This window comes from Vipera ursinii, assembly GCF_947247035.1.
Source record: "Vipera ursinii genome assembly, chromosome: 1".
NCBI classification, from domain to species: domain Eukaryota; kingdom Metazoa; phylum Chordata; class Lepidosauria; order Squamata; family Viperidae; genus Vipera; species Vipera ursinii.
Window position 1 is genome coordinate 300,691,626 of NC_139512.1, and position 25,219 is coordinate 300,716,844.

Below are 25,219 nucleotides of genomic sequence, written 5' to 3' on the forward strand. Positions count from 1 at the left end.
ATATATCAGATGCCAAATCATTTGTACTCTCTTGGCTGTGCAAGGAACAAATGTCCAAAGTCCATATGTAAGCTAAATATCTCACAAATGCATGTACAAAACTGGAATGCACAAGATTTTTCTACACAAAGATTCTTAACCTTTGAATGAACTATTGGAACCCACACTTTATAAAGGAATGGATTGAGACAGAACAAAAACTTAATTTCATATAAAATCATTTATATTTACAGGCAAGTGAAATTAAATAGTGTTGTGGGTTTTTTTCCCCAGTTGTGTATTAGAAAATCAAACTTGTGAGTTTCAGATAGCTGGAAAAGCATTTATAGATAGTTTGAAATCTTTGAGATCTTAGATTGTGTTCCTTGGATTTAAAAAACAAGGTTGAGTAATAAATGCTTACATAAAAGAGCCTATATAATCATGGGAAGAATTTATTGACAGAGTGAAAAACAGCTGACAGAATTCCACTAGGGTTGATTGATAGGATGAAAATTGACAATAGAGGAAACAGATTAAGAGTTTATTTGGTTCAGGAGTTAGTGAAATAAAAGAACATTATAGGGTATTGGTGGTGTTAGAAGGGAATCTTTGTTTTGATTCAAACACTCTTGAGTTTATTACAGGAAATACCATGAGACTGATCTTCATCAAAGCAATTCCTTCATTGGCATTTAAAGATGGACACTGATGACTGCTTTTCCAGGTCAAGAGCTGGCTAAAGCAAGCAGCCTCTTGAATCTCAGTTGAGAGTATTGTAAAATCTTACTTTTTTAATGTCAAGGTGTTATATTGAGGTTTACTCCAATGATAAGAATCAAAATGGCTCCATACATTATGATGGCAAGTGGGACAAGAATTTTGGTAGTAGAGATCCCCAGCTGAAAAAGGACAGGAGTAACTTACGGGAATGGCTTGCAGCTTCTTTACCTGCTGACTTGCCCATTGACTTTGCTTGTGGAAAGCTGGCATGGGAAGTTGCAAATGGCAATTTTGTGACTACAGCTCACTGTGATGTAATTGCAAGCTGGGCACCTAAGTACCCAGATAGCAGTCACAGGACTGTTGGGCCACTTCAATGGCCACAGTTTCATGGAGTGATCATAAGTCGCCCTTGTTCAGAACTGTCATAATTTTGAATGGTTGCTGAATATGAGGTTGTAACTCAAGTTCTATCTGTGAATCAAAATGATGGTGCATTGCATAAGTTTCTACTCCTTTGTGTGCCTTACAAATCTATAAAAATAGTAATCTTTTATATATTATTAGATTATGGGAGCAGATAATGGGCTAGGTCCGTGGTGGCGAACCTATGGCATGCGAGCCTGTGGCATGCGTGCTGTCGCCCCAGTCCTAGGCCTTCAGCTGGGTTTTATAAAACCTTTTCGCTTTAGGCTTCCGCCGCCGTGTGCAAAAAAAAAAAAGATTCAATCAATCAATCAATTTCAACTTCTCATGGGAAAAAAAAATGATCTCGCCAAGTTGGAATTGATTGATTGAACTTTAGTCCCACCCAGTCTGCCATTACCACTGCAGCCACACCTACCCAATAGACCATGCCCACCCAATTGGCCACACCCACCCAATGGGACATCCCCACCCGGTACCTGATGATACTTAAGTGGGTTTTGGGTTGCAGTTTGGGCACTTGGTCTCTAAAATGTTCGCCATCACTGGGCTAGGTGATCTGAATTTACTGGGTTAAATGATTTATATAGGACTGTGACCAGATACGAAGACCAGGAAATCTATAGATATATTACAATGTATAGCCTTGTTTGCCTTGATATTGCCCATATTTTCCCCCTTTAATTTTTTCTCCCTCTGCCAAAATCTTGAATAGATAAATATAAGAGTGGGTTCTTACACTGATGTAGTTAGTAACAAAGTGAGGACTGCTTCACTGTCTCAGAGGAGATTGACATCCACTCCAGTGCACTGAAAGCACAGGAGTAAAAAAAGCAAATCTAACGGCTTTGAATTTCTTATGTATAGGTTCTGCTTCTAAAATGTGCTACAATTATTCAATTCTTATTTAATTGATTGCTTAATTCAGTTGTTGTTTGGCTGATCTGCTCCAGTCCTGACTGCTGTTAGAGAGGGATCTAACAATACCTATGAACCAAGGAAATATTTTGATTTGCATCTGGAAGCCAATATGGAAGTTAAAATACTAGGTGTGTTACTCTTTTTGTTCTGTTGTACCCATATGTCTTCACCAAAAGAGAAGGAAAATATTGCGAGTGCTCACTGTTTTTATTATTTTTTTAACCTAGAGTACCACAAGTGAAAGATCCATCAGTTTCAGTGATAACAATTATATTGATTCTCTGGCAAATTAAAGAAACATGCAAGTTGACCTATCATCCAAATCCCACTTTGGACAATTCAAATATGACTACATTTCATTATTCATGTGTTAACGTGTCTCTTGATTGAATAGAATTTGGCCTGCTGGAATCCTTCAAATCCTGAATGCCTCCTGCTTGTTGTAAAGGAACTTGTACAACAGTATCACCAGTTTCAATGCAGCAGATTACGTGAGAGCTCTAGGCTCATGTTTGAATATCAAACATTACTTGAAGAACCTCAGTATGGAGAGAACATGGAAATTTATGCTGGCAAAAAGAACAACTGGGTAAGAGTACAACAACAGAAGAATATTACCGTACTAGAGATTCCATAGTAACTATAACCTGATTTGGAGAAGATGTTTGTCCTAGGTGTGTATTTCTTAAAATAGATGTCCTCAATTTACCTTTGTTTCTCTTCTCCGTTCCTGCTGTTTAGCAATTTTAGCACCCCGATACTCCCATATTACACCCCTCCTGCGTGAGCTGCATTGGCTACCGGTTGCCCTCCGGGTGAGATTTAAGGTGCTGGTTCTTACCTTTAAAGCCCTACATGGCTTAGGCCCAGGATACTTGCAGGACCATCTGCTGCCGGGAACGAATTCCCATCGCCCAGTACACTCACACAGAGAAGGCCTCCTCAGGGTACCGTCGGCTAGACAATGTCGGCTTGCAACCCCCAGGGGAAGAGCCTTCTCTGTGGGAGCGCCAGCCCTGTGGAACCAGCTCCCCCCTGAGCTTCGGATGGCCCAGTCCTTTCGCCGCGGCCTCAAAACACTCCTTTTCCACCTGGCTGACCTAGACTGACAGGGATTTTAATTATATTTACAATTCTAACTCTGTTCTTTAATTTATTTTAATTTATTTCAAATTTTATTTTTAATTTACTGTACAGAGACCTTTAAGTTTTGTTGCTGTTAGCCGCCCTGAGTCCCTCGGGAGGTAGGGCGGGATATAAATCCCATTAATAAATAAATAATAAATAAATAAATAAATAAATAAATAAATTTTATTCCATTGCCTTGCTTGAACTTGTGTCCTAGGTAAACAACTATGGCTAACAATTACGTGGAATTGAAGATTGTGAATGCAATAAAGCACTTCTCACTGATCTTAACATGTAATGAATATTTTTATTCTAATTAAATAAATTCTACAAGCTTAACTAAAATGCAAGAGACCAGAGCTGGAAATGCTTCCTTCTCTTTCCTTCTTTTTCCAATAAAAGAGGCAATTAAAAAATAACAAGAACACTTGATATTGAGATGAAGCCCTCCAGTTTTCAGGGTAATTTGCAAGAAAATTGTGATTGAGTTACAGATTGCATAGTAATATGTGGCTGTATGATTCTAGGTATTTATTGTAAGCAGAAATTTAAAGCAAAATAGAACCTGTTTTTATTTATTTATCAGATTTAGAAACTGCCCATCTCACTCACAGAGTGACTTTTTAGTTTCAGTAAGTAGCTAAAGACCAGAGTTTTCAATCTCTGGTTCAGTAGCTCCTTAAAATGATACATTAATTTGTGGACTGGTACAATGGATAAAATGATTTCATTATGTGTATATACCATTTATTTTTAATAATTAAATTTTGACCTGCATATTCAGTAAAACAATATTTAATAAAATAAAAATATTAAAAATAAACTATTAAATAGGTAAATTTAAAATAGCAGTTTTAATATGGTAAGCTTACATATATCTATATAATTTAGAGATCTACGCAAAACAGAATCCTCTGACAGAGGAAAAAGTGTTAACTCCTGTCTAATTCATTAGAGTACAGGTGGTCCTCATCTTATGACCATTTGTTTAATGATAGTTCAGAGTTAACACAGAAAAAGTGACCTGTACTAATGTCTGTCACACCACCTCCGCAATTTGGGACCTTTATTGTCCATTTCCAGCCAAAAACGTCCATTGGGAAAGCGGAATTTGCTTAATGACTGCATGTTTCATTTAATGATAGTTGTAAAAATTGTCATAAAATTGGGTCTCACTTGACTTATGACAACAATGATGATAGAAATTCTGGTCCGGATTGTCGTCATAAGACAAGGACTGTCTCTATTCTTTTTTTTTTATTCCATTTATATCCCACCCTTCTCCGAAGACTCAGGGCGGCTTACAAGCTTAGCAGTAGCCTTCATTCTATGTATATGCCTGCTTATTAGGGCTTTCACACACACCCCCAAGCGGCATTATTACAAAGTCAGCTTAATTGCCCCCAACAATCTGGGTCCTCATTTTACCTACCTCGGAAGGATGGAAGGCTGAGTCAATCTTGAGCCTGGTGGGATGCGAACCTGCACTAATTGCAGGCAGCTGGTGTTACTTAAGGAGGCATTAGCCCACTGCTCCACCAAGGCTCAGTAATTCCTTCGAAGTATAGAAGGAATTATTCATGCTTTCAAAATGGTGTTACTATGGTCTATTTCAGTTGTCTTCAACTTTTCCAGCTTGGCAGACTTGGTGGCAGTGGGGATGAGGAGGGAGAGGGGATGGTTTCATGTGCGCTGCTTTCCCAAATGCAGCTTTGCATGCACGCTTGCCCACCATTCTGCACCCCGGTTCCAAATGGGTTGTGGCCTGGTACTGGGCCCTGGCCCCGGGAGGGGGAAATGGGGACCCCTGGTCTGTATATCAATAAAGTATAAGGTAAAGGTAAAGGTTCCCCCGCACATGCGTGCTAGTCGTTTCCAACTCTAGGGGCCGGTGCTCATCTCCGTTTCAAAGCCGAAGAGCCAGCGTTTGTCCGAGGACGTCTCCGTGGTCATGTGGCCGGCATGACTAGACGCCAAAGGCGCACGGAACGCTGTTACCTTCCCACTGTAGTGGTCCCTATTTTTCTACTTGCATTTTTACGTGCTTTCGAACTGCTAGGTTGGCAGAAGCTGGGACAAGTAACAGGTGCTCACTCTGCTATGTGGCACTCGGGATTCGACCCGCCAAACTGCTGACCTTCTGATCGACAACCTCAGCGTCCTAACCCACTGAGCCACCACGTCCCCAATAGAGTATACTTTTAGTCAGATTTGTGGTATTTGTTTCCTGACTTGCCTAACTTGAGAGGCATACAGTCCTGCCTTAATGATTCTTCTGTTGAATGACCAAAGTTATGAATTAAATGAATTATGATATACAACACCTGATGTGACCAGATTGGTAATGATTTGACTAAAACTGTCTGGTTTCCCAAAATAATATAGCAATAGAATATTGCTATATAATAGAGCTGATCACCGACCATTGTTTCTTCAAAATGTTTTATACTATTTTATGTGTAATGTCTAATATGTGTGTAATGTGTAATCATCTGAGAATGTGGTGATCCTTATTAGATAGTAATTAAGCTGTTTCCTCATTAGTTAATCCTTTTATAAATCCTGTTTAAAATAGTAGCACAGGAGATGCAGTTTAATTAGACCAATTAATTAAAAATTGTTGAAATGTTGTAAGGGTTGCAAAGGGTTTTTTTCATGAAGTCTCATAAAATTTAAGGGGGAATGCAAAATCTCAAAAGTTTTCAATGCTCAGGCAAGAATCACAGGAGGTTTCAAGAATTACATTTTGTGACATCAGTTATCATTTGGTTCTTTCAAAAAAGTGTTTATGTAGTACTGACAGAATATGCAGACTTAAATATTTAAAAGATATCATTAGGGCAAGTTTTATATTTGGCCTTTTTTTCTAAGGAAGGATGCAACTCATACATCTACTGAAACTGGACACAAGGTCCCCACAAGATCTGAATTCCATTAGTCCTGAGTTTAGGAGTTAACACATAATGATCATTATAATTTGAAGATGGGAATGACATAATTGAGAGATATCTTGCTATCACTGGAGTCTGCTTTGGAGCAGACACCTTGCTTGCTCTGTGATTAGCTTTCAGTGTGTTACACTACTTTAAAAATTCAGTCTGTTTCAATTATGTCTCTCCAGATTATTAGGAATGCAAACTCTCAATTCAATATTGAGATCCTCTTTTTTTCTTTTCTTTTTAATTGATAGACTGGTGAATTTTCAGCTCGTTTCCTTCTGAAATTGCCAGTGGACTTCAGCAATATCCCTACCTACCTTCTCAAGGTAAAATAATCCATTATTACTTGAGCTACCACTTTCTTGGAAATAAATGAATTCCAATGCTTCCTGTTTTTTTCTGTAACTCCTCCCCCCCCTTTGATTCCCTCTCTTTCTCTCTTAATCTTTTCTGTCTTTGTATTTTTTTTCTTTCTTTGAAACTTAATAAAGCTGGTTAAACAGTTTTGCACCTTTCTTTTGTCTGCACTGTGTATTTTCATAAGCCTTATCTTGCAAAAAAATGAATTCAGTTGAGGTATCAGAATATGTAGGCATTACATGTAAATTTCCCTAAAAATCCTTCAGTAGTTTTCAACATGACTTAATATCCAAATAGATTTAAATGATTCTGTTTAAGTCTTTGAAACTTTGAGTCAACAAGCTAACTCAGGAGGAGGTACACATAGGAACTTTTCTGTACTTAGGAAACCTATTGAATTCAAGCCAGAAAAAGAGATTCTATGAGGTTGTTAAATTCTTAGGGAAATGAAAAATGAATATACAGTGGGACAAAATAGTATTTAGTCAGCCACCAATTGTGCAAGTTCTCCCACTTAAAAAGATGAGAGAGGCCTGTAATTTTCATCATAGGTATACCTCAACTATGAGAGACAAAATGGGGGGAAAGAATCCAGGAAATCACATTGTAGGATTTCTAATGAATTAATTTGTACATTCCTCAGTAAAATTAAGTATTTGGTCACCTACAAACAAGCAAGATTTCTGGTTCTCACAGACCTGTAACTTCTTCTTTAAGAGGCTCCTCTGTCCTCCACTCGTTACCTGTATGAATGGCACCTGGTTGAACTTGTTATCAGTATAAAAGACACCAGTCCACAACCTCAAACAGTCACACTCCAAACTCCACTATGGCCAAGACCAAAGAGCTGTCGAAGGACACCAGAAACAAAATTGTAGACCTGCACCATGCTGGGAAGACTGAATTTGCAATAGGCAAGCAGCTTGGTGTGAAGAAATCAACTGTGGGAGCAATTATTAGAAAATGGAAGACATACAAGACCACTGATAATCTCCCTCGTTCTGGGTCTCCACGCAAGATCTCACCCCGTGGGGTCAAAATGATCACAAGAACGGTGAGCAAAAATCCCAGAACCACACGGGGGGACCTAGTGAATGACCTGCAGAGAGCTGGGACCAAAGTAACAAAGGCTACTATCAGTAACACACTATACCACTAGGGACTCAAATCATGCAGTGCCAGACGTGTCCCCCTGCTTAAGCCAGTACATGTCCGGGCCTGTCTGAAGTTTGCTAGAGAGCATTTGGATGATCCAGAACAGGTTTGGGAGAATGTCATATGGTCAGATGAAACCAAAGTAGAACTTTTTGGTAAAAAGTCAACTTGTTGTGTTTGGAGGAGAAAGAATGCTGAGTTGCATCCAAAGAACACCATACCTACTGTGAAGCATGGAGGTGGAAACATCATGCTTTGGAGCTGTTTTTCTGCAAAGGGACCAGAACGACTGATCCGTGTAAAGGAAAGAATGAATGGGGCCATGTTTCGTGAGATTTTGAGTGAAAACCTCCTTCCATCAGCAAGGGCATTGAAGATGAAATGTGACTGGGTCTTTCAGCATGACGATGATCCCAAACACACTGCCCGGGCAATGAAGGAGTGGCTTCGTAAGAAGCATTTCAAGGTCCTGGAGTGGCCTAGCCAGTCTCCAGATCTCAACCCCATAGAAAACCTTTGGAGGGAGTTGAAAGTCCGTGTTGCCCAGTGACAGCCCCAACACATCACTGCTCTAGAGGAGATCTGCATGGAGGAATGGGCCAAAATACCAGCAACAGTGTGTGCAAACCTTGTGAAGACTTACAGAAAACGTTTGACCTCTGTCATTGCCAACAAAGGGTATATAACAAAGTATTGAGATGAACATTTGTTATTGACCAAATATTTATTTTCCACCATAATTTGCAAATAAATTTGTTAGAAATCCTACAATGTGATTTCCTGGATTCTTTCCCCCCATTTTGTCTCTCATAGTTGAGGTATACCTATGATGAAAATTACAGGCCTCTCTCATCTTTTTAAGTGGGAGAATTTGCACAATTGGTGGCTGACTAAATACTTTTTTGTCCCACTGTATATTGTTCAGATATGTATTAAAAATCTGCTAGGGCAAATGTGCTGATATGAAGAGAAAGCTCAGCTATATCTAAAGGAACAGATAATGTCTCCTGTATGTAACTTCTCAGTCTGTCTATCTATCTAAAGCCTAAATAATTGAACAAGAAAGATGACTTGAAATATTTTAAATATTTTTATTATTAACAAGTTGCACTTTTACATCCACTTTTCCCGATTAAGCTCTTTTAAACTGATTAATCTGTACCTTTGAATAGAGTTTTGGGTGTGTGTATGTAAGGGGAGGGGGGAATTGTGTTGCTAAAATGTATTACAGCAGGGGTGGTCAAACTCGCAATGTCATGTAATGTGTCGCGACATATCGCGACTTTTTCCCCATTGCGGGAGCTGGGGTGGGCACGGTTTCGGCACAATGCATCCAGCCCGCGGGCAGGCAGTTTGACACCCCTGTATTACAGTAATCGTCAGACAAAGCACCTGTTGTGACTCAGGGCCAGCCTGTGGGTCCGACAGCCGGCTCCGATGTATCGGATGACTCAGATGTGGGGGAGGAGGGAAACGAACCGGCTGATGATGATTTGGAGGCTTTGCAGAGTCCTCAGCCGGGGACCTCTTCTCAGCTGCGTGAGCCCGAGAGTGCGGAGGATGATGACCCACAGCTGGCCCTGTTCAAGGACGCCCGACGCAGGAGGCAGTCGAGCAGGAACAAACAAAGAAAGGCTATGGGACTCCTCGGGAGGAGGCACAGGGAGATCACGCCCTGAGCTCTCTATAAAAGGAGTGTTTGGGGAGGGGCTGGTTGCTGAAAACAACTTTTCCGCTTGAGAAGACAAGCTCTAGTGTTTTTGTTAACTGCGTAATTAAATCTTGGCAGAAGCCTTTTAGCCTTGGACGCTCTCCAGTCTCTTCTTTTTGAATAGGGGTTTGCTAGAAGAGGGCTGGTTCAGAACAGCACCCACTCATACCTGTGATAGTATACTAAGAACTTTAGTTAGCTATGTGCCATTAAATTTAACTCAGTTCTCACTACTGTAATTCTGATTGACAAACACTATTCCTTCTAGTTTTCATGAATAACCCTTAGCTCTGTTAAGAGATATTTCAGGAAAACAGCCATTCACTTCATTTATTGTTTTCCACTTTTTCAACTATCCCCAACCTTGCCAAACATATTTGATATAATCCAGCATTTCTTTCATCACTTGCCCAAAGTATGTGAGATATGAAATATTAAATTTAACTAAAATGAAATATAACATTTGCAAAATTATCATTCTTATATTTTCTTGCATGAAGATTCCAAATATCCACCCCATAATCTTGCTTCTATTTCAATGTGTTAGATATAGAACACTTTTTAAAATTGATATTGTTCTGATTTTAAAATATTAAGCTGATTGGTTTCAGAAAAGTTAATATAAAAAAATCTAAACATTATGATATAAAATTGATATAGGAAGAAGTATTAGTGATTATAATTGTTAATAAATTTTATCTTTTTATATGAAGATGTGCCTTAACATAATGAAAAGGAAAGGAATAGTGAACTTGTTAGAAAACCATGACTGGCTGATGTGGACTTTTAATATATTTTCTTTAAACGAGAAAGGCAATGAATACAGGAGCTATTGTCCATACTGATTAGGGAGTCACATTTTTTATGTGACAAAAAATCATATATACTGTGCCCTTGAAGCTCAGAGAAAATTTAAGCTTTTAAAATATATGAATTTGCCCCAAGTAATGAACAACAAATAACATTAATTTCTTGCTTGTAGTGATTGCTGTGCCTGATTATTCAGTGAACAGTGAGCATTTCTGTCAGAGTTTATCTTGCTAATAACAATATTAAGCCAAGAGCATCCAAAGCATTATCTTTTTTTTTTTTTTGCAAATATTGTCTGATCAAAAAAGAATAAGAATAATAATGTAGGCATCCTTTGTCCAATACATTAAGAGTTTTGATTGACTTTTTTTTAATCATAAAGGACAATATGTTATGTCTTTGTTTTTTGTATGGTTGGGAAATCCGTGCAACATTTTGCTAAATGTTGTTCAAATTATATATATACGTGCCTATTTACATATACAGGTTGTCCTCAGTTAGCAAGGTTAATTGGAGCCAGAATTTCCATCATTTAACAATGTATCTGTAAAGCACTGTCATGTGACTACATTGATTAGCAGTGGCAATCCCCGCCTATCGCTATTATTAAATGTGGTTTTCAGGTTGTTAAGTGAGAACCCCTCACAACTTCCTGCTGGTGTCCAACAACAAAAGTCAGTGGAGAAGCTAGCAGGAAGTTCCATGCCCTTGGCAGCTTGCAAGCAGGCAGGCAGATAAATGGCTGATGTGGGATGAGGAAAGGTGCACAATGGTCTAATGTGGCATGCTGCAAATGCAGCAAGGCTTCAAGTGACTGCTGTCAGGCAAGGGCGGGTGCAAGAGTCCAATGCAACACTGTGTGAATGGAGTGAGGCTTCAGGTGGCTGAAAGTATATGCACAATGAATGGGAATTTGAAGAGTTTGTGTGGTGGAAAGTACAGAAATGTCATTCGTTTAGGCTCCAGTTACTTGGAGGATTTATACTTTTTGAAAATAAGCAGCTACTTACTGTAATTCTGAGCATCAGCTTTGAACTATTGTTTTAGCATGTTATAATAAAATTGATTTTCAAGCAATAAAACAGTTTTTTTATAAAGAGAATTATTTTCCCACTGTATCACAAATAATTCAGTGTTTTAAAATTTTTGCTTCCTTGCTTACTTATTTAGTTATCATGCCTCCAATTACTGCAATATCTCTACAGTGTACAGTATAACACTCCTTGTCTTAAGGACTCAAGGAAAGAATGCAGTATGTTTATATGATGTAGGAATAGTGGAAGTGATGGGAAGTTCTTCTTTGTGCTCTTTGTGATTCATATACAGTACTTGGGTTCTGCTCTTGAGCATAGCCTGTTTTGAATTTTCTAGATCTAGAGCTTATATAATTCTTGGCTGGAATCCAGCGATCCATACATATCACACATGACTAGGCATGGTCCATGCTGATCCCCCTTAGATCAACTTTGATTACACAGAGACAAAGATGCTATCATTCATCTGTATTTTATTTTTGTGGTTTTTATTTTTATTTTGTTCTTAACCTATCTGAAGACTCAAGGACAATATTGTAAAAACCAATTCTTCACCATAGATAGGTATAATTTTAATCTTTTCTACATGGGAAGATTTTAACAGTAGATTTTTGAAAGCACTGGTAAATATTTATTACATAGGGTCAATTGTCATATAATTCTTGGTACAGGGATATAAGTCACTGTCTTCCATAGTCCAGATACTATAATTTTACACATGGCCATGATTGTTTTTTTTCCTGCACATTCCTGGGATTCTGTGGAGATTCTCAGTTGTCCCAAAGGTGCTTTTTCAAAAGGCAACTGGACTGCTTTTTCCCTTATGGAAGAAAAATTTGCACTCATTTGCACTCTTATACAAGTGACCCTGGAGGCACAAATAAACCACCAAGGGGCCTCAAGAGCTCTCAGGGAGAGTGCTAATGACCAGATGACTGCAAAGAAATATGATCCTTCCAATACTGTTAGAACTAATCCTTCCATCCTCTCCACCATCCTGCCAGAATCAATGAAGCCTCTTGGATGAGAAGCAAAATGTCTTCTTCCTCCTCTTCCTCAAGGGAAAAAACAGTTCAGTTGCCTTTGAGATTCCTGGGATTCCTTTGCATCCTTAGGAAGACTCTACTATTCAGAATGCTCCTTCAAGGTGGATCTTGCATTCTAGCCCTCTCCAATCCTTAGGCTAAAGGTCACCTGCTTCTACACACTCAAGAGTTTAGATTTGCATCTGCAGAAGTTTTTATACCTCAGAACATTGTCACTGCAGATCAGTCCAATCAAGTTCTACATTTACAGTTTTGCCTGATGTTCATGGACCCAGCTCCCTTTTTTGAAAGATTCTACACCTTTTTGTCAGTTGACACAACCATCTCAGTTTGTTGAGGATTTAGTTTACCAGTTACTTTAAGCTTCTGTTTTTGATTCTCATTCCCAAGTTTCCTGGGCCAGATAGGCTACTCTGCCTTCAATTTCCTATTGAAAATTCTCCTTCAGCGTATGGAAAAGGTATCTGTCAGATTTTTGGATATTGAATATCATACTGTGATAGTAATACTGACATATAGCCATATGCTTAATCAGCAAAGAGGTTTTTCACATGAATATTGAAATCTCCCAACAAAAGTTAAAAAGTCTATAATGCCAAAGCCGAAACCACTTTTATCAGCTCACCTAAGAAATACTATCTATGATAACCAGTCATACTTACTACTGTTATCCATTACTATATTAATTATTGTTACCTAGACATATGTAGGGACGCGGTGGCTTAGTGGGTTAGGACGCTGAGCTTGTCGATCAGAAGGTCGGCGGTTTGGCGGGTCGAATCCTGAGTGTTGCGTAACAGAGTGAGCGGCTGTTACTCGTCCCAGCTTCTGCCAACCTAGCAGTTCGAAAGGACGTAAAAATGCAAGTAGAAAAATAGGGACCACTACGGTGGGAAGGTAACAGCGTTCTGTGTGCCTTTGGTGTCTAGTCATGCCGACCACATGACCACAGAGACGTCCTCGGACAAGCGCTGGCTCTTCGGCTTTGAAACAGAGATGAGCACTGGCCCCTAGAGTCAGAAATGACTAGCATGCATGTGCCGGGGAACCTTTACCTTTAGACATATGTACCCAGACAATATTATTTGCTAAATATTGAAAATGTTACTGGGGGATAACCCCAATGTTGACCCCAACCCTGTCCTAATCCCAACCCCAGTTTAAACCCCAACCCTATCTTATTCCTAACCCATAAAATCCAATAAAATTCTTTTAAAAAGAAAGAAAGAAAGAAATAACTCAGGCCACAAGGTTGAGAGAACCAAATCTCCAGTCTTCCCTATATTTTCAATCAGAATAGGAAGATTTATTTCAACTTCTTCTTTTGCAAAAATCATATTTTACTCATACAGATAATAACTTGGAACCACAGCATAATTTCATAAGTTCAGGAATGGTGACAAACCCAGGCCAATTCTCAGTGGGGAAAACTATATTTTGAGATACATTATAAAAATAAACATCCATTCTTCCTTCCATCTTTCCTTCCTTCCTTCATCAATATTTTTATTAAACCAGTTTCCTTTGACAGATTATTCATTTACTGTATTTTTAAAAATTTCTTACACCCTACTTGCTCTCCTCTATCTTACTTTGTTTAATATCGACCCTAAAGTTTATTCCTACATCCTAATTTTATCACATTTCCCAAATTCTTGCTATTTTTCTGTTGTATTGTCATTCTATTCTGTGGCAAGAACACTGAATTCCAAACTTGGCAAACTTCTCTTTTTATCCTAGAAATAGAATGACTGTGGCAAAAGAAAGCAAAGGTAGTGCCAATAATAATAATAGGCACCTTGTGTGCAATCCCAAAATAGCTGGAGCACCAGTTGAACACTCCTAGCATTGATAAAATCACCTTCAGTTAATTGCAAGAGGTAGCTTTATTCACAACAGTTTACATCCTGAGACAATACCTTTAACGTCATCAAACATCCACATCTGCCTATCTCAAGTTCTTAGGAAGGTGGATAAAAATGCCACTCCATTCTGAACATCTGGCTGACTATGCAACAAATCATAATAATTTATTAAACTTGTATGCTGCCCAACTTTGGGCAGCTCACATCAAACAAATTGCAATAATATCAATAAAACCTAAGAAATAAACAATGGCAAGTACGATGAAGCAAGGGATCTCATTCTACCTTGCTGGAGGTCTGAGTGAAGAGCCAGGTTTTAATGATTCTTCTAAATAACAGCAGAGTGGGAGCCATCCAGATCTTTGGGGGCGGGGGGGGAGAGAAATAGTCATATTTTAATATGGCTTCCTGGAGACCAGGAGAAAAGGGGCATTCTGGTGTCGGGACACATGATTTTCCAGAGGAGGAGGGTTGAAGAAGCTTATTTCATATGTCTGTAAGGATGGCAATCCCTGAGAGAGATAACCTGAAATGAGCACACCCTGTCAAAATGTATCAAACAGGCAGATATATGAAGAGAAGCTATCAAGGCTCTGAATTATGAAAGGCTTTAAAGATGATAACCAGCTCTTTGACATGCACCTAGAAGCCAATACATAAGCTAATCAAGCTCTCCAAGTAGAGGTGCCCATAATTACTTAAACCATCATATTATTGATCACTTGAAGCTACAAAATGTAGCCCACTGTAAAAGCCCTTGAAAAGCATTACGGTATTTTGCAGTAATCCAGATGAGAGATGATGGCTTCAGTGACTACCGGTATTAGTAAAGCCTACTGTTCCAGGAAGAGTCATAAGTGGCACACAAGGAGCTGTGTAAAGGCCTTCTTGGCTCCAACTGCTACTTGCTCACCAAGTAAGAGTTGTGACTACAGGAGGACTCGCAATTTTGAGCCAATTTTTGGGCTAGTGGGAGTGACAGCATTAGACAGAACTAAAGATTTTCTCTCTCCAGAATCAGATGGCTTACAAAATTGCTTAAATTTAATAGTGTAAATACATTTTAGCTACAATAGTATAGTCCTGAGCCTGATTAGATTCCCTTCTCCAGTCTGATATTCAATTTGCACCTGTCTTTGCATCATAATCCCTCTGGTATGATATAGTATTGGCTGGGCAGGGGAAAATTTAAGTTATTTCAGGTGAAGAAGGACAAGCTGGCTGTGGCCTAGTTTCAGGTCTCTAGTGATATAAGTCCATAAACAGATAAATATGTGTTTGGTGTAAAACATTGAACTGGAATATAAAACAGTCATACAGATATCTATGGAGCTTCTTAATCATCCAGGTCATGATTGTCCCAAAGGTGCCTTTTCCAAAAGGCAACTGGATTTTCTTGGTGTGGTTTTTTTTCTTTGAAAAAGGTTCTGCTTTTCATCCAAGAAGCTTTTTCCCTTTTTCAAAGGGAAAAAAAAACAACCCAAGAAAGTCCAGATGACTTCTAGAAAAAAACACCTTTGGAGCAATAGTCATACAGGTTTGTATAATTGTGGGCAAATTAGGATTACTTATCCTACCCTATGTAAGTATTCCTTCATTATACTCAGCCTATTGGCTTCTTCTTTTTTTTTAAGAAAAAAAAGTCTTAACTGTCCAACTTGGTTCTGTTCCAAACATAAAAGGAAATGAATTATAGTAGTAACGGTGTAGAGCAGATGTTTTGGTTGGACTAGCCATTAACACTCTGACTCATAATAAATTCTCAGTTCCAGTAAGTTCCCAGTTCTTAGTTACAGTAGGTAGTAGGATGCAAGAGAACAATGTGTTTATGCTTTCTGTTTTAAATGTGTTTGGGAATCAATACTTGCCAGGAATTATTCTTTATAAAAGACACTATTGTTCATTTGTTTTGCTAGTCACAAATGTAAACAGTATTCTGAGGCCGTCATCTATAGAAAGAATAAAAACTTCTGCTCGATATAAATCATGCTAATAAATAAAATTGAAATTAGTGAATATTAATGCACAAGTTAAAGAGTTCTTTTAATATATATATATATTATTGTAAAAAATGTGTAGCCCATTTTTCTCTGAATGCTTTGGAGACAGTTTACAAACATAATTTTAAAGCCAAAAAATTAAATTATTATGAATTATGTTATAATCCATGTTCCCACAAAAAATAGAATCAAAAAAGGTTAACAAAATGCAAGATCAATTATATTTAAAATATTAACACTCATACAAACCAGTGAAAAATAAATAGTAGCATCCATCAGATTAAAAACTGGATCAATGAAGCCAAATAGCAGCAAAAGCTGCTTTCAGTAAACATTCTGTATGCTAGCAGAAAAATAATAAAGAAAGAAATAAAGAAATTCTGTATGCTAGCAGAAAAATAATAAAGAAAGAAATACCCCATACCTTCTCTTTGTAAGTGGTGTTTTTTTTTAAGTTGAGGGTAGCTACTTGGAGATTTTTTTTCTTTTTTTCTTTTTGGTTAGTGGTAAATAACAGGACTGCCCTCAAATCTTAAAATAAGGAAAGATTCATATGAGATAATATCCAAATTTATTACAACTTGCACTCAAAAAGATTTTATACCCATGGATATTTTAACAAGATCTAGCAAAGTGTTTTTGATCTGCTAAAGTTTCAAAATATTTTTAAAAGGTATTCCCAGGTAGAGTGCATTACAGTGATGCCTCATTTGTGCCAACCTGATCTAGTGTGATCTATGGATATAAGGATTCATCTCTGAGTCTGGAAATGAGAGTAATCCTAATTGTAGTCTTTAAGACAAGTTCAATCCCTCTAAAAAAGGCTGAATCTCTATATCTTAATTGGTCTTTCAACAGGCAGGATCACTGTTTTGTTTTATCTATAGGTTAAGTTTGGCCTCCACCTAATCATATGGTCACATTTTGGACTCTTGGCAACTGGTTTGTTTTTATGACTAGTTGCCTTGTGCTCTGTCATATGGCTCCAATTTGCAATCTTTTCTGCCAGCTTCTCCCAAATTCAGTGGGGAAGTTAGCAGGGAAAGTTGCAAGGGAATGGAATATTAGATTTGAGATCCATTCCCCCAGTATGCCAAAGGATTTAGTCTCCCTTCTGTGTAGGGAGAAGAAAGACTCCTGCACGCGAGAGAAATGGATCCAAATTTAGTAAACACCATCCTTCTCGTGATTCTTCTGCCCAGTGGGATGCAGAGAGGGCCCTGGCCCTTCCTCTGCTTCACAATTCCCAAAAGGCCTAGGCCTTTCCCCAGTGCTCTGTTTAATGACCCATAAGATTACCTAACAACTTTAAATCCAGAAACCTTCCCGTATTGTGTTATTATCTCCATCAGGTCCACAACAGAGTTCTCTGGCTGGGTCACTGTAACAACCAGATCATCTGCGAATGCTCTCAATCTATAATCCTGATCTCTAATTTGTATACCCTTAATTTTTTCCGAATTCCGTATTTTAACCAATAATATCTCTAATGTTAACACAAATAACAAGGGCGATAACGGACACCCCTGCCTTGTGCCCTTCTCAATATTACATGCTTCTGTCAGGCTATTATTAACTATAATTCGGGCAGTTTGTTGTTGATATAATGCCCTAATCGGTTGTAAAATTTTTTCCCCAAAATCCATTTTGTCTAAAACTTTCATCAAAAATTGCCAATTCAATTGATCAAAAGCTTTTTCAGCATCTAAAAAGATTAGCGCCGCAGGGATCTGGTTGTTCCTTTCCAAAAACTCTAACACATCAACTATATGCCTCACATTATTTTTCATTTGCCTACCACTAATAAACCCCGTTTGTTCCCCATGAATCACCTGTTGCAGAACCTGGGTGAGGAACGTAAAATTTACACAAGCTCAAAATCTAAGAGAGAATTTTTACAAAATGTTTTATAGATGGCATTTAGATCCTAAAAAGCTTGCAAGTATGTATCCGAATTATCAGCCTAAATGTTGGAGGTGCGGTGACGAAGATGCAACATATTTTCACATATGGTGGACTTGTAAAAAGGTTAAGGCTTTTTGGATAAAAGTCTGGTGGAACATGCAGAAGATTTTTAAACAGAGGATAAAGTTTTGCCCGCAACTTTTTTTGTTGGGAATAATCACAGATGCTACAGTTGTGGACACTAAGTTGATGTTGAATTTAATTACGGCAGCAAGACTCTTAATAGGTCAGTATTGGAAGAAGGAGGAACTGCCGACTATAGAAGAATGGACTTTAAAGGTTTCTGACCTGGCAGAGATGGCAAAGATATCGGCCTATCTGAAAGATCATTCGCAAGAACGCTATATTATGGAGTGGAGAAAATGGATTGAGTATATCCAGAACAAATACGGGACTAAGAAGTTTCATGTAGCATTTGAATAAGTCTTCCTTTCTTTTTCCCTTTTTTTATATATATTTTTATATATTTTATATTAATAGTGTTTGTAGTTATCTTATATGAGCTAGAGAGTGATAGATTTTAGAGTTTATGGTTGTTAGCATATGGTTGTTTATGATTCTTTTTTTTGTTTTCTATACCTTGTACTTAGCTCTGGGAAGTCGGGGGGGAGGGGGGAGGGGTAAGGAGGGAGGGATAGGGGAGGGGTAGGGGGGTTTGTTAAAGGTAAAATGTATGATAAAACTTTTCAATAAAAAAAAAAAGATTACCTAACAACTGAAACTGGGTATCATGGTTCCGACAGATGAAACCCTTCAAAAGAACTTCGAGGCATTGTTTTCCTTAAAGAATCTTTTATTCGGGAAACAAAGTATTGGCATTACATAGTTGAACCCAAAAACTAAATCCCCTGGATACAAAGTAACAAAGTTCAATTCCCACCCCCAATAAACAGTCATAAATCACATTCCCCAATTAGCTTGAAGCGCGGGCTTTCTTCCCAGCTCTCCAGCCTGCCAAACGTTATCAGCTCTGGGCCCAGTTTGTCCTTGGATTCCCATGGCAGAGTTGTTATTATTATGGCTAACTGAACTCTCACCCAGCACCAACTGATTCTAAAAGCATAGAGAAAATGGCTGCATTTTCATCTGTTGTCAAAACAAGAACATCCAATGTTAGCACTGGGAGAGCTGGAATTGTGGTTGCTGATGAAATGGCCACATGGGGTCTTGCTTAAAGTTTGCTGCATTCAACATTTAAAATATTGGCCCAACTGTGTTTATAAATAGAAGACTACTTGTATAGCTCAGTGGTAAAATATCTGAATTTCTTGCAGATTATTATATTTTGCATATGTTGCAGATTGCTTCAGTTCCAGTTCTTTGCATCTTTAGGTAGGATGGGAAATCTTCAATCTTAAGCTACTAATCAGCATGCACAGTATTAAACTAGATAAGCTGAGCATAAGACAGTTTCCCGTGTTTCCACTATGAATTCTCCAATTTTCTTTTAAAACCATATAACGTATTTTCCGGCGTATAAGACGACTGGGCATATAAGACGACCCCCCAACTTTTGAGATGATTTTCAAGATTTTTCGTCTTATACGCCAGCTCCTAAGGAGTCCTCGGGGATGCTGCCTCAAGAGGGAAGAGCGTCGGGCGGGAGCCGGCAGGGCAGTCCTGCACACGCGCGCACTCCCCGGCTGCTAAGGAGTGCTCCTTAACAGCCGGGGAGCGCGCGCGTGCGCAGGACTGCCCTGCCGGCTCCCGCCAGACGCCAGCTTGCCCTGCTTCCTCCACAGTGAGAGGGGAGGGCGTGCCTTCCCGGGCTCGCTGACTTGCAGCCAAGCCGGAGCTGAAAGTGGCTTTTCCTTCCACCCACCCATTGGAATAGACGCAAGAGCTCCAGGGGTCTGGCGTTTGCAAGGGGGAGGGGAAGGGGATGAGAGGCTCTTGGGGGTGGGAAGGGAGAGTCACGTTGGAGGGGGGACTGGACTAAGGAGGCTTGAAGTTGCTTTGCAAGAACGGGGGCACTCGATTGATTTATGTACTATTTTCCGGCGTATAAGACGACTGGGCGTATAAGACGACCCCCCCAACTTTTGAGATGATTTTCATGGGTTAAAAAGTCGTCTTATACGCCGGAAAATACGGTAGGTTATCTGATGTCCTGAAATTATCTGTTTCTTAAAGTCATTTGTAGTTAGTAAAATCCCCCATCTCCGTTGACAGTTTGTTTACGTAGACAAGAAAACATTTCTGTATTTGAAATTTGTCCCAATTCTATTCCCAATAATTTTACTGGTAGAGGGCGGAAAAAAGAGCCAAAAACAAGCAAATTCAGTGTGGATGAAACAGAACTGGTTCTTATCATTTCATGCCCTTTCTTCCCTGGATGCTGTATTTTAAACAGAAGACACTGGTTGAAGGTTGGAAACCTCTCTTTGTACATCTATGATTAACATAGCAATTGGTTGTAGCTGCAGTGCTTAGCTTCTGATGACAAGGAAAAAAATGACAGGCTGGTTTCCCCTTAGAATGCCTGGCCTTTTTCTAAGTGGCCTGTGCCCCTCCTGAGGAACCACATTCTGAAAACCACTGATTTAATTAGCTTAGCTACAGATTTCATTTTTCATGAAAATTACTGTGTATAGCGGTATAAACATTTAATTTTGTTTTGGAACATAGGAGCTTTTAATCATAATCCACAAGTTAATTACAATTCTAAAGGAACTTCTGAAGATACACAAGTCAAAAAGTGTACAAGCAAAAGTTTTATTTTCTCTGAAGCAGAAGAAAAGTGGCTACGGAGAATTACAAACTCATGATATGGCAAGGCCTGTTGGTGTATTGGAAGATGCCTGAGCTGGAACCAATCTTCTGATAGGATCCTAAGCAATGCAGCATGGTTCAAAAGAGGGGAAATGATCAAAATATAAAATGCTTGCATAATAGAAAAGATGTCTAACAAAGAAAAGAAAAATATAAAAAGGATAGGAGAAGTCAATGGATCAGTAGATTTCATTTACATCTTGAATTTATGGTTAGTTTGTTCATGCATAATATTAAGTCATAATATAGTTTGTTTACTTTTAAGTTAATACCATTAGGTCTTCATGGAAACTAGATTTCTGTGGCTTATTTAGGAGCTAGGTCTTTACATAATGTATCTGAGCTAGGATAATTTGAGCTTGGTTATTTGTATGTCAAGTGAGAACTCTGGCTTGATTTGTTTGATGATCCATTCCTTTGTTTTCTTGCTTGTCCATGGTATGCTTTGGAGTCCTCTCTAACACCAAAGTTCACAAGCATTAATATCAATATTACCCTGCTTTTTTCAAAGTCTACCTTTTACTTCCATAGAGTATCACTGGGAATACCATTGCTTGCATTGTTCTGATCTTTGTTGGTATAGACACATCACATGATCTGAATGAATCATTCCCTTAATTTAAGAACAAAATATGATTTGATAAGAATTACAAAATAGAATATAGACCATATTATATTATTATATTGCTAAGCTACATTGACAGTTTAGCTATGAAAGCCTTGGAAAAGATATTCAGATCCCATGATGTGTCTACACCAACAAAGATCGAAAAACAAATAATTGATTCATCAAAGCAACAACTTAAATCTTAGAAAAATTTCCCACTCCTCCTGGTTGGAGACAGCAGAGAATGGAGCTGAGATGGTATTGCAACATGCTTTGCCAGGTTTAATAGTTGTATTATAACCAGCAAAATGTTCTGCAAATCAGTCCTTAGCTACGGAAGCTTATTGGTTATACGGGAATACTCATTCTTAGATCTGTCTACCTCACAAGAATATTGATGTATGGAAAAATTAGAGAAGGAAGTGCTATTTACTCAGCCATGAAATGCAGGAAGAAATATAGAATATAAAACCTTATAAATAGGAAGAAAAAGTTGTATTGCATATGTTCAGTGCCTTATCACAGTCTAGCTTCCAAACTAGCTTCCAAACCATCACTGCTTCAGACAGGAAGGTGGTGCAGAGAGTGGTGAGGATGGCCGAAAAGATCATTGGCAGTTTCCTCCCTCCTATCCAGGACATAGCACAGAAGTGTTGCTTGAGCAGGGTCTGTAAGATTATCTGGGACACTACCCATCCTCTTCATGACCTGTTTTCCTTGTTACCTTCTGGGAGGAAGCTTCGTGGTATCCGTAGCAGAAAATCCAGATTTAGCCAGTTTCATTCCATACAGCATTAACCTTGTGAACTCTCAAGCTTCCTCCTTCTGTTATATATTCAAGATGGACAGTATTTAATATTTATTTGTTATGTATATGTAGGGGTGTGGGTCTATACATATGTCTATATATTATGGTTAGGTGTGTCATGTATGTGTTCCACTTTGAGAGCGGGCAACTAAATTTCATTTTTGATGTGTGCCGTTGTGCCCACAGTAAAAAAATGACAATAAAGGTTATTATTTTATTTATTATTTGTAGAAATAATAATGGTAGAAAACAAACAAAGAAATCTGAGCTATATGGTTTTTCCAAAAAAATATTTCTAGGATGTTAATTACATTGGAAAGCTATATGGTTCTATAATTGTACATAACTGCTTTTTTACTCTTATCGTTTTTACAGTAAGTAATGGTGCTCAGAACTGAGAAACTGTGCCAGATTTTCAAGGGTCACTTAGACCAGTATTGGGCACCCAATACTTCCTCCATAATATTGTCACAAACTGTCATGGTAAAATATTATAGGAATGCAGTTAATGCAGCACTGTAAAATCATTTCTTGTTGTCCAGTTAGCTAGGTGTTTTTTTAACAGCTGATTTGACTTTGGAGAACAGTATTTTCTACATAAAAATATCATGACATGCCTGCTAGCAATAATTTGACATCTGCCAAATTCATGGCAATGACATTTAATTTATGTCTACTGTACGCACCTAAAATATATAGAATAATTCTTGCTAGCAGTATACTTCTGTTAAGACTCCTGGTGTCAAGCAAGTTATTTCTAGCCAGTTTTAAAAGGACCATAGTAGCAGATTGCCAACCTCTTCAACCAGGCCTTAGAATCTTTCACATGGTCAAGCTTAGGATTGCTATCAAAATCTGTTTTGTTTTTTCTTTCTGTTTTATGTTTTTAGGATGCAAATGAAGACCCTGGAGATGATGTTGCTCTACTTTCAGTCAGTTTTGAGGATACAGAAGCTACTCAGGTTTTTCCCAAATTGTATCTCTCTCCTCGAATTGAACAGTGAGTGCTATATCACATATATAGTAATCTTGGTTTCACAATATTTTATTATATTTCTCATTGTTTAATTGAAAAAAGTTAATATGATGATTTTTGTAAGTGACAATGCTAGTCAAGCCATGCAGTTTCCCTTGCCAGATCAATTTTAAAGTCTTTTAAATCTGAACCCTCAATGGTAAGTAGCCTGCATTTTCCTTAAATGATATTTGTTGAATGTTCCTCTTCGTTCCACTGAGTCAAAGAGATTTAGCTCCATGTTGGGCTTCAAGTGTTCATAGATTAATCTCTGGTTCCTTCAAAATAGAAGAATACATATGACACTGATCTATTCTATCCTTTTGTCTAGATCAGGGGTAGGCAACCTCGGCTCTTTTATGACTCGTGGACTTCAACTCGCAGAATTCCTGAGCCAGCCATGCTGAGGGGAAAGGGAGAGGTTTCCAAGATGAGCCATGCTGGCTCAGGAAATCTGGGAGTTGAAGTCCACGAGTCATAAAAGAGCCAAGGTTGCCTACTCCTGGTCTAGATGGTCATTGGTCATAATCTAACCAGCCATCCTAATAACTAAGTAATAAGTAAATGAAGTAGCAGTAGGCTACTGTTGTAAGTACACCACTCCTCAATATCTAGGAATTATGGAGATTACATACACGGTACACTCATTTCTCTATCCAGGCAGTGTCTGCATTAGACTTTGGTATTGCTTTCTATATGCAGTAGAAATATAGTGTGTTCTGTTGTTGAAACATGACTTTCCCTTATAACTAGTGAGGTTTCTTGCTTGAAAATGAAAGAAAATTTGCACAAGTCTTTGGTTATTGACTAATATCTTATGAACACAACCACTTATTGACCACTTCATTGATTTCCCCATAAAATCATGTAATTAAAAATAATTCTGTGATGATATGCTACTGTATGTCATTTATATTTCCTGGAGGGAGTCCAGTGTCAGGATTGGGATTTGTCTCTGTTTATGCATAATGGTAATAGTAAGCAAGGCAAGATAGGCAGCAATTAAATAAATTAAATAAATAAATTAGGATTGATGAAAAAGATGCTAAATGCTTGAGTTATTTCCTCATTTTTTTTCCTTTGAGTACTTGCACGGCCAGGTGACAATAACTGTGTGTGATACAAATGTATGTGCTGGGATGGAATAGCTTCAGATATGCTTCAGCGAGTGCACTGCTGCAAGGATTTTATGTCCTTTCTATGGCAGTGTTCTTTGATCCCCTCTGTGGAAGAATGGCTCACTAAGATATAGATTAGGCTTTGATGTCCAAAATAACTTGGTTCTTTAAAAGTAAGGGTGATGCAGAATTCAAACTGGAAACTATTCCAGGACTACAATTTAAGACATGGATTTTACTATATCTAATATTTAGGGGTTTTTATGTGTAAAGTTAGTATTTAATTTTACAAAATATTTAGAAGAGATTTTTAGTAATGTGCATTGAATTCATCATGGTCTACAGTTTTATCAATTGATTTATACTGTGTTGACCAGAATTCTCAATATTTATTCTGAATTTAAAGTTTCACTATGAGTTTTAGTCTGCTAAAACAATATAACATAGTCAGTTATTTATTAGTAATTAATGTTTTGTTGGAAAATTATATTCTCCCTGACATCTCTAAACCCTAATTTATCATTTTGTTTTTATTTTTAAGTTGCTTAATAGATCTTCTTGAACATTTAATGGAAATAAATAATAACTTGCTAATTTAAATGTTAAATAGCATTCTCTTTTAAATTGTTTTATTGGAATAAAAGTATGCTTTTTCAGATTTTGTAGTATGAGAACATTTGCTGAATTGAGTTAAGAAACTGCAATTTAGCAAGCCTATTAATCTGTTTTAAGACTACAAGAGTTCTTATTTTGTGCTAATATTGTATTTGTCCAAGTATGTCACAGTATTTATTTTACTTATGGTACAATTAAAAGACAGTTAATAAATTTAGTCTG

General features: G+C 38.0%; 1 protein-coding gene across 4 annotated transcripts in view; it reads left to right on the forward strand.

Annotated features, from left to right (window-relative positions):
* The window catches only part of BABAM2 (BRISC and BRCA1 A complex member 2), a gene marked incomplete at its 3' end in the record, with an annotated part of 166,235 nt that overhangs the window by 19,394 nt on the left and 121,622 nt on the right, over positions 1-25,219 (forward strand). For all 4 annotated transcript variants that reach the window (XM_083352014.1, XM_083352017.1, XM_083352016.1 and 1 more), the window contains exons 5-7: positions 2,444-2,638; positions 6,368-6,442; positions 23,140-23,249. In XM_083352014.1, the coding sequence (XP_083208140.1) occupies positions 2,444-2,638; positions 6,368-6,442; positions 23,140-23,249 (380 nt within the window). The remainder of the gene's footprint in view (positions 1-2,443; positions 2,639-6,367; positions 6,443-23,139; positions 23,250-25,219) is intronic.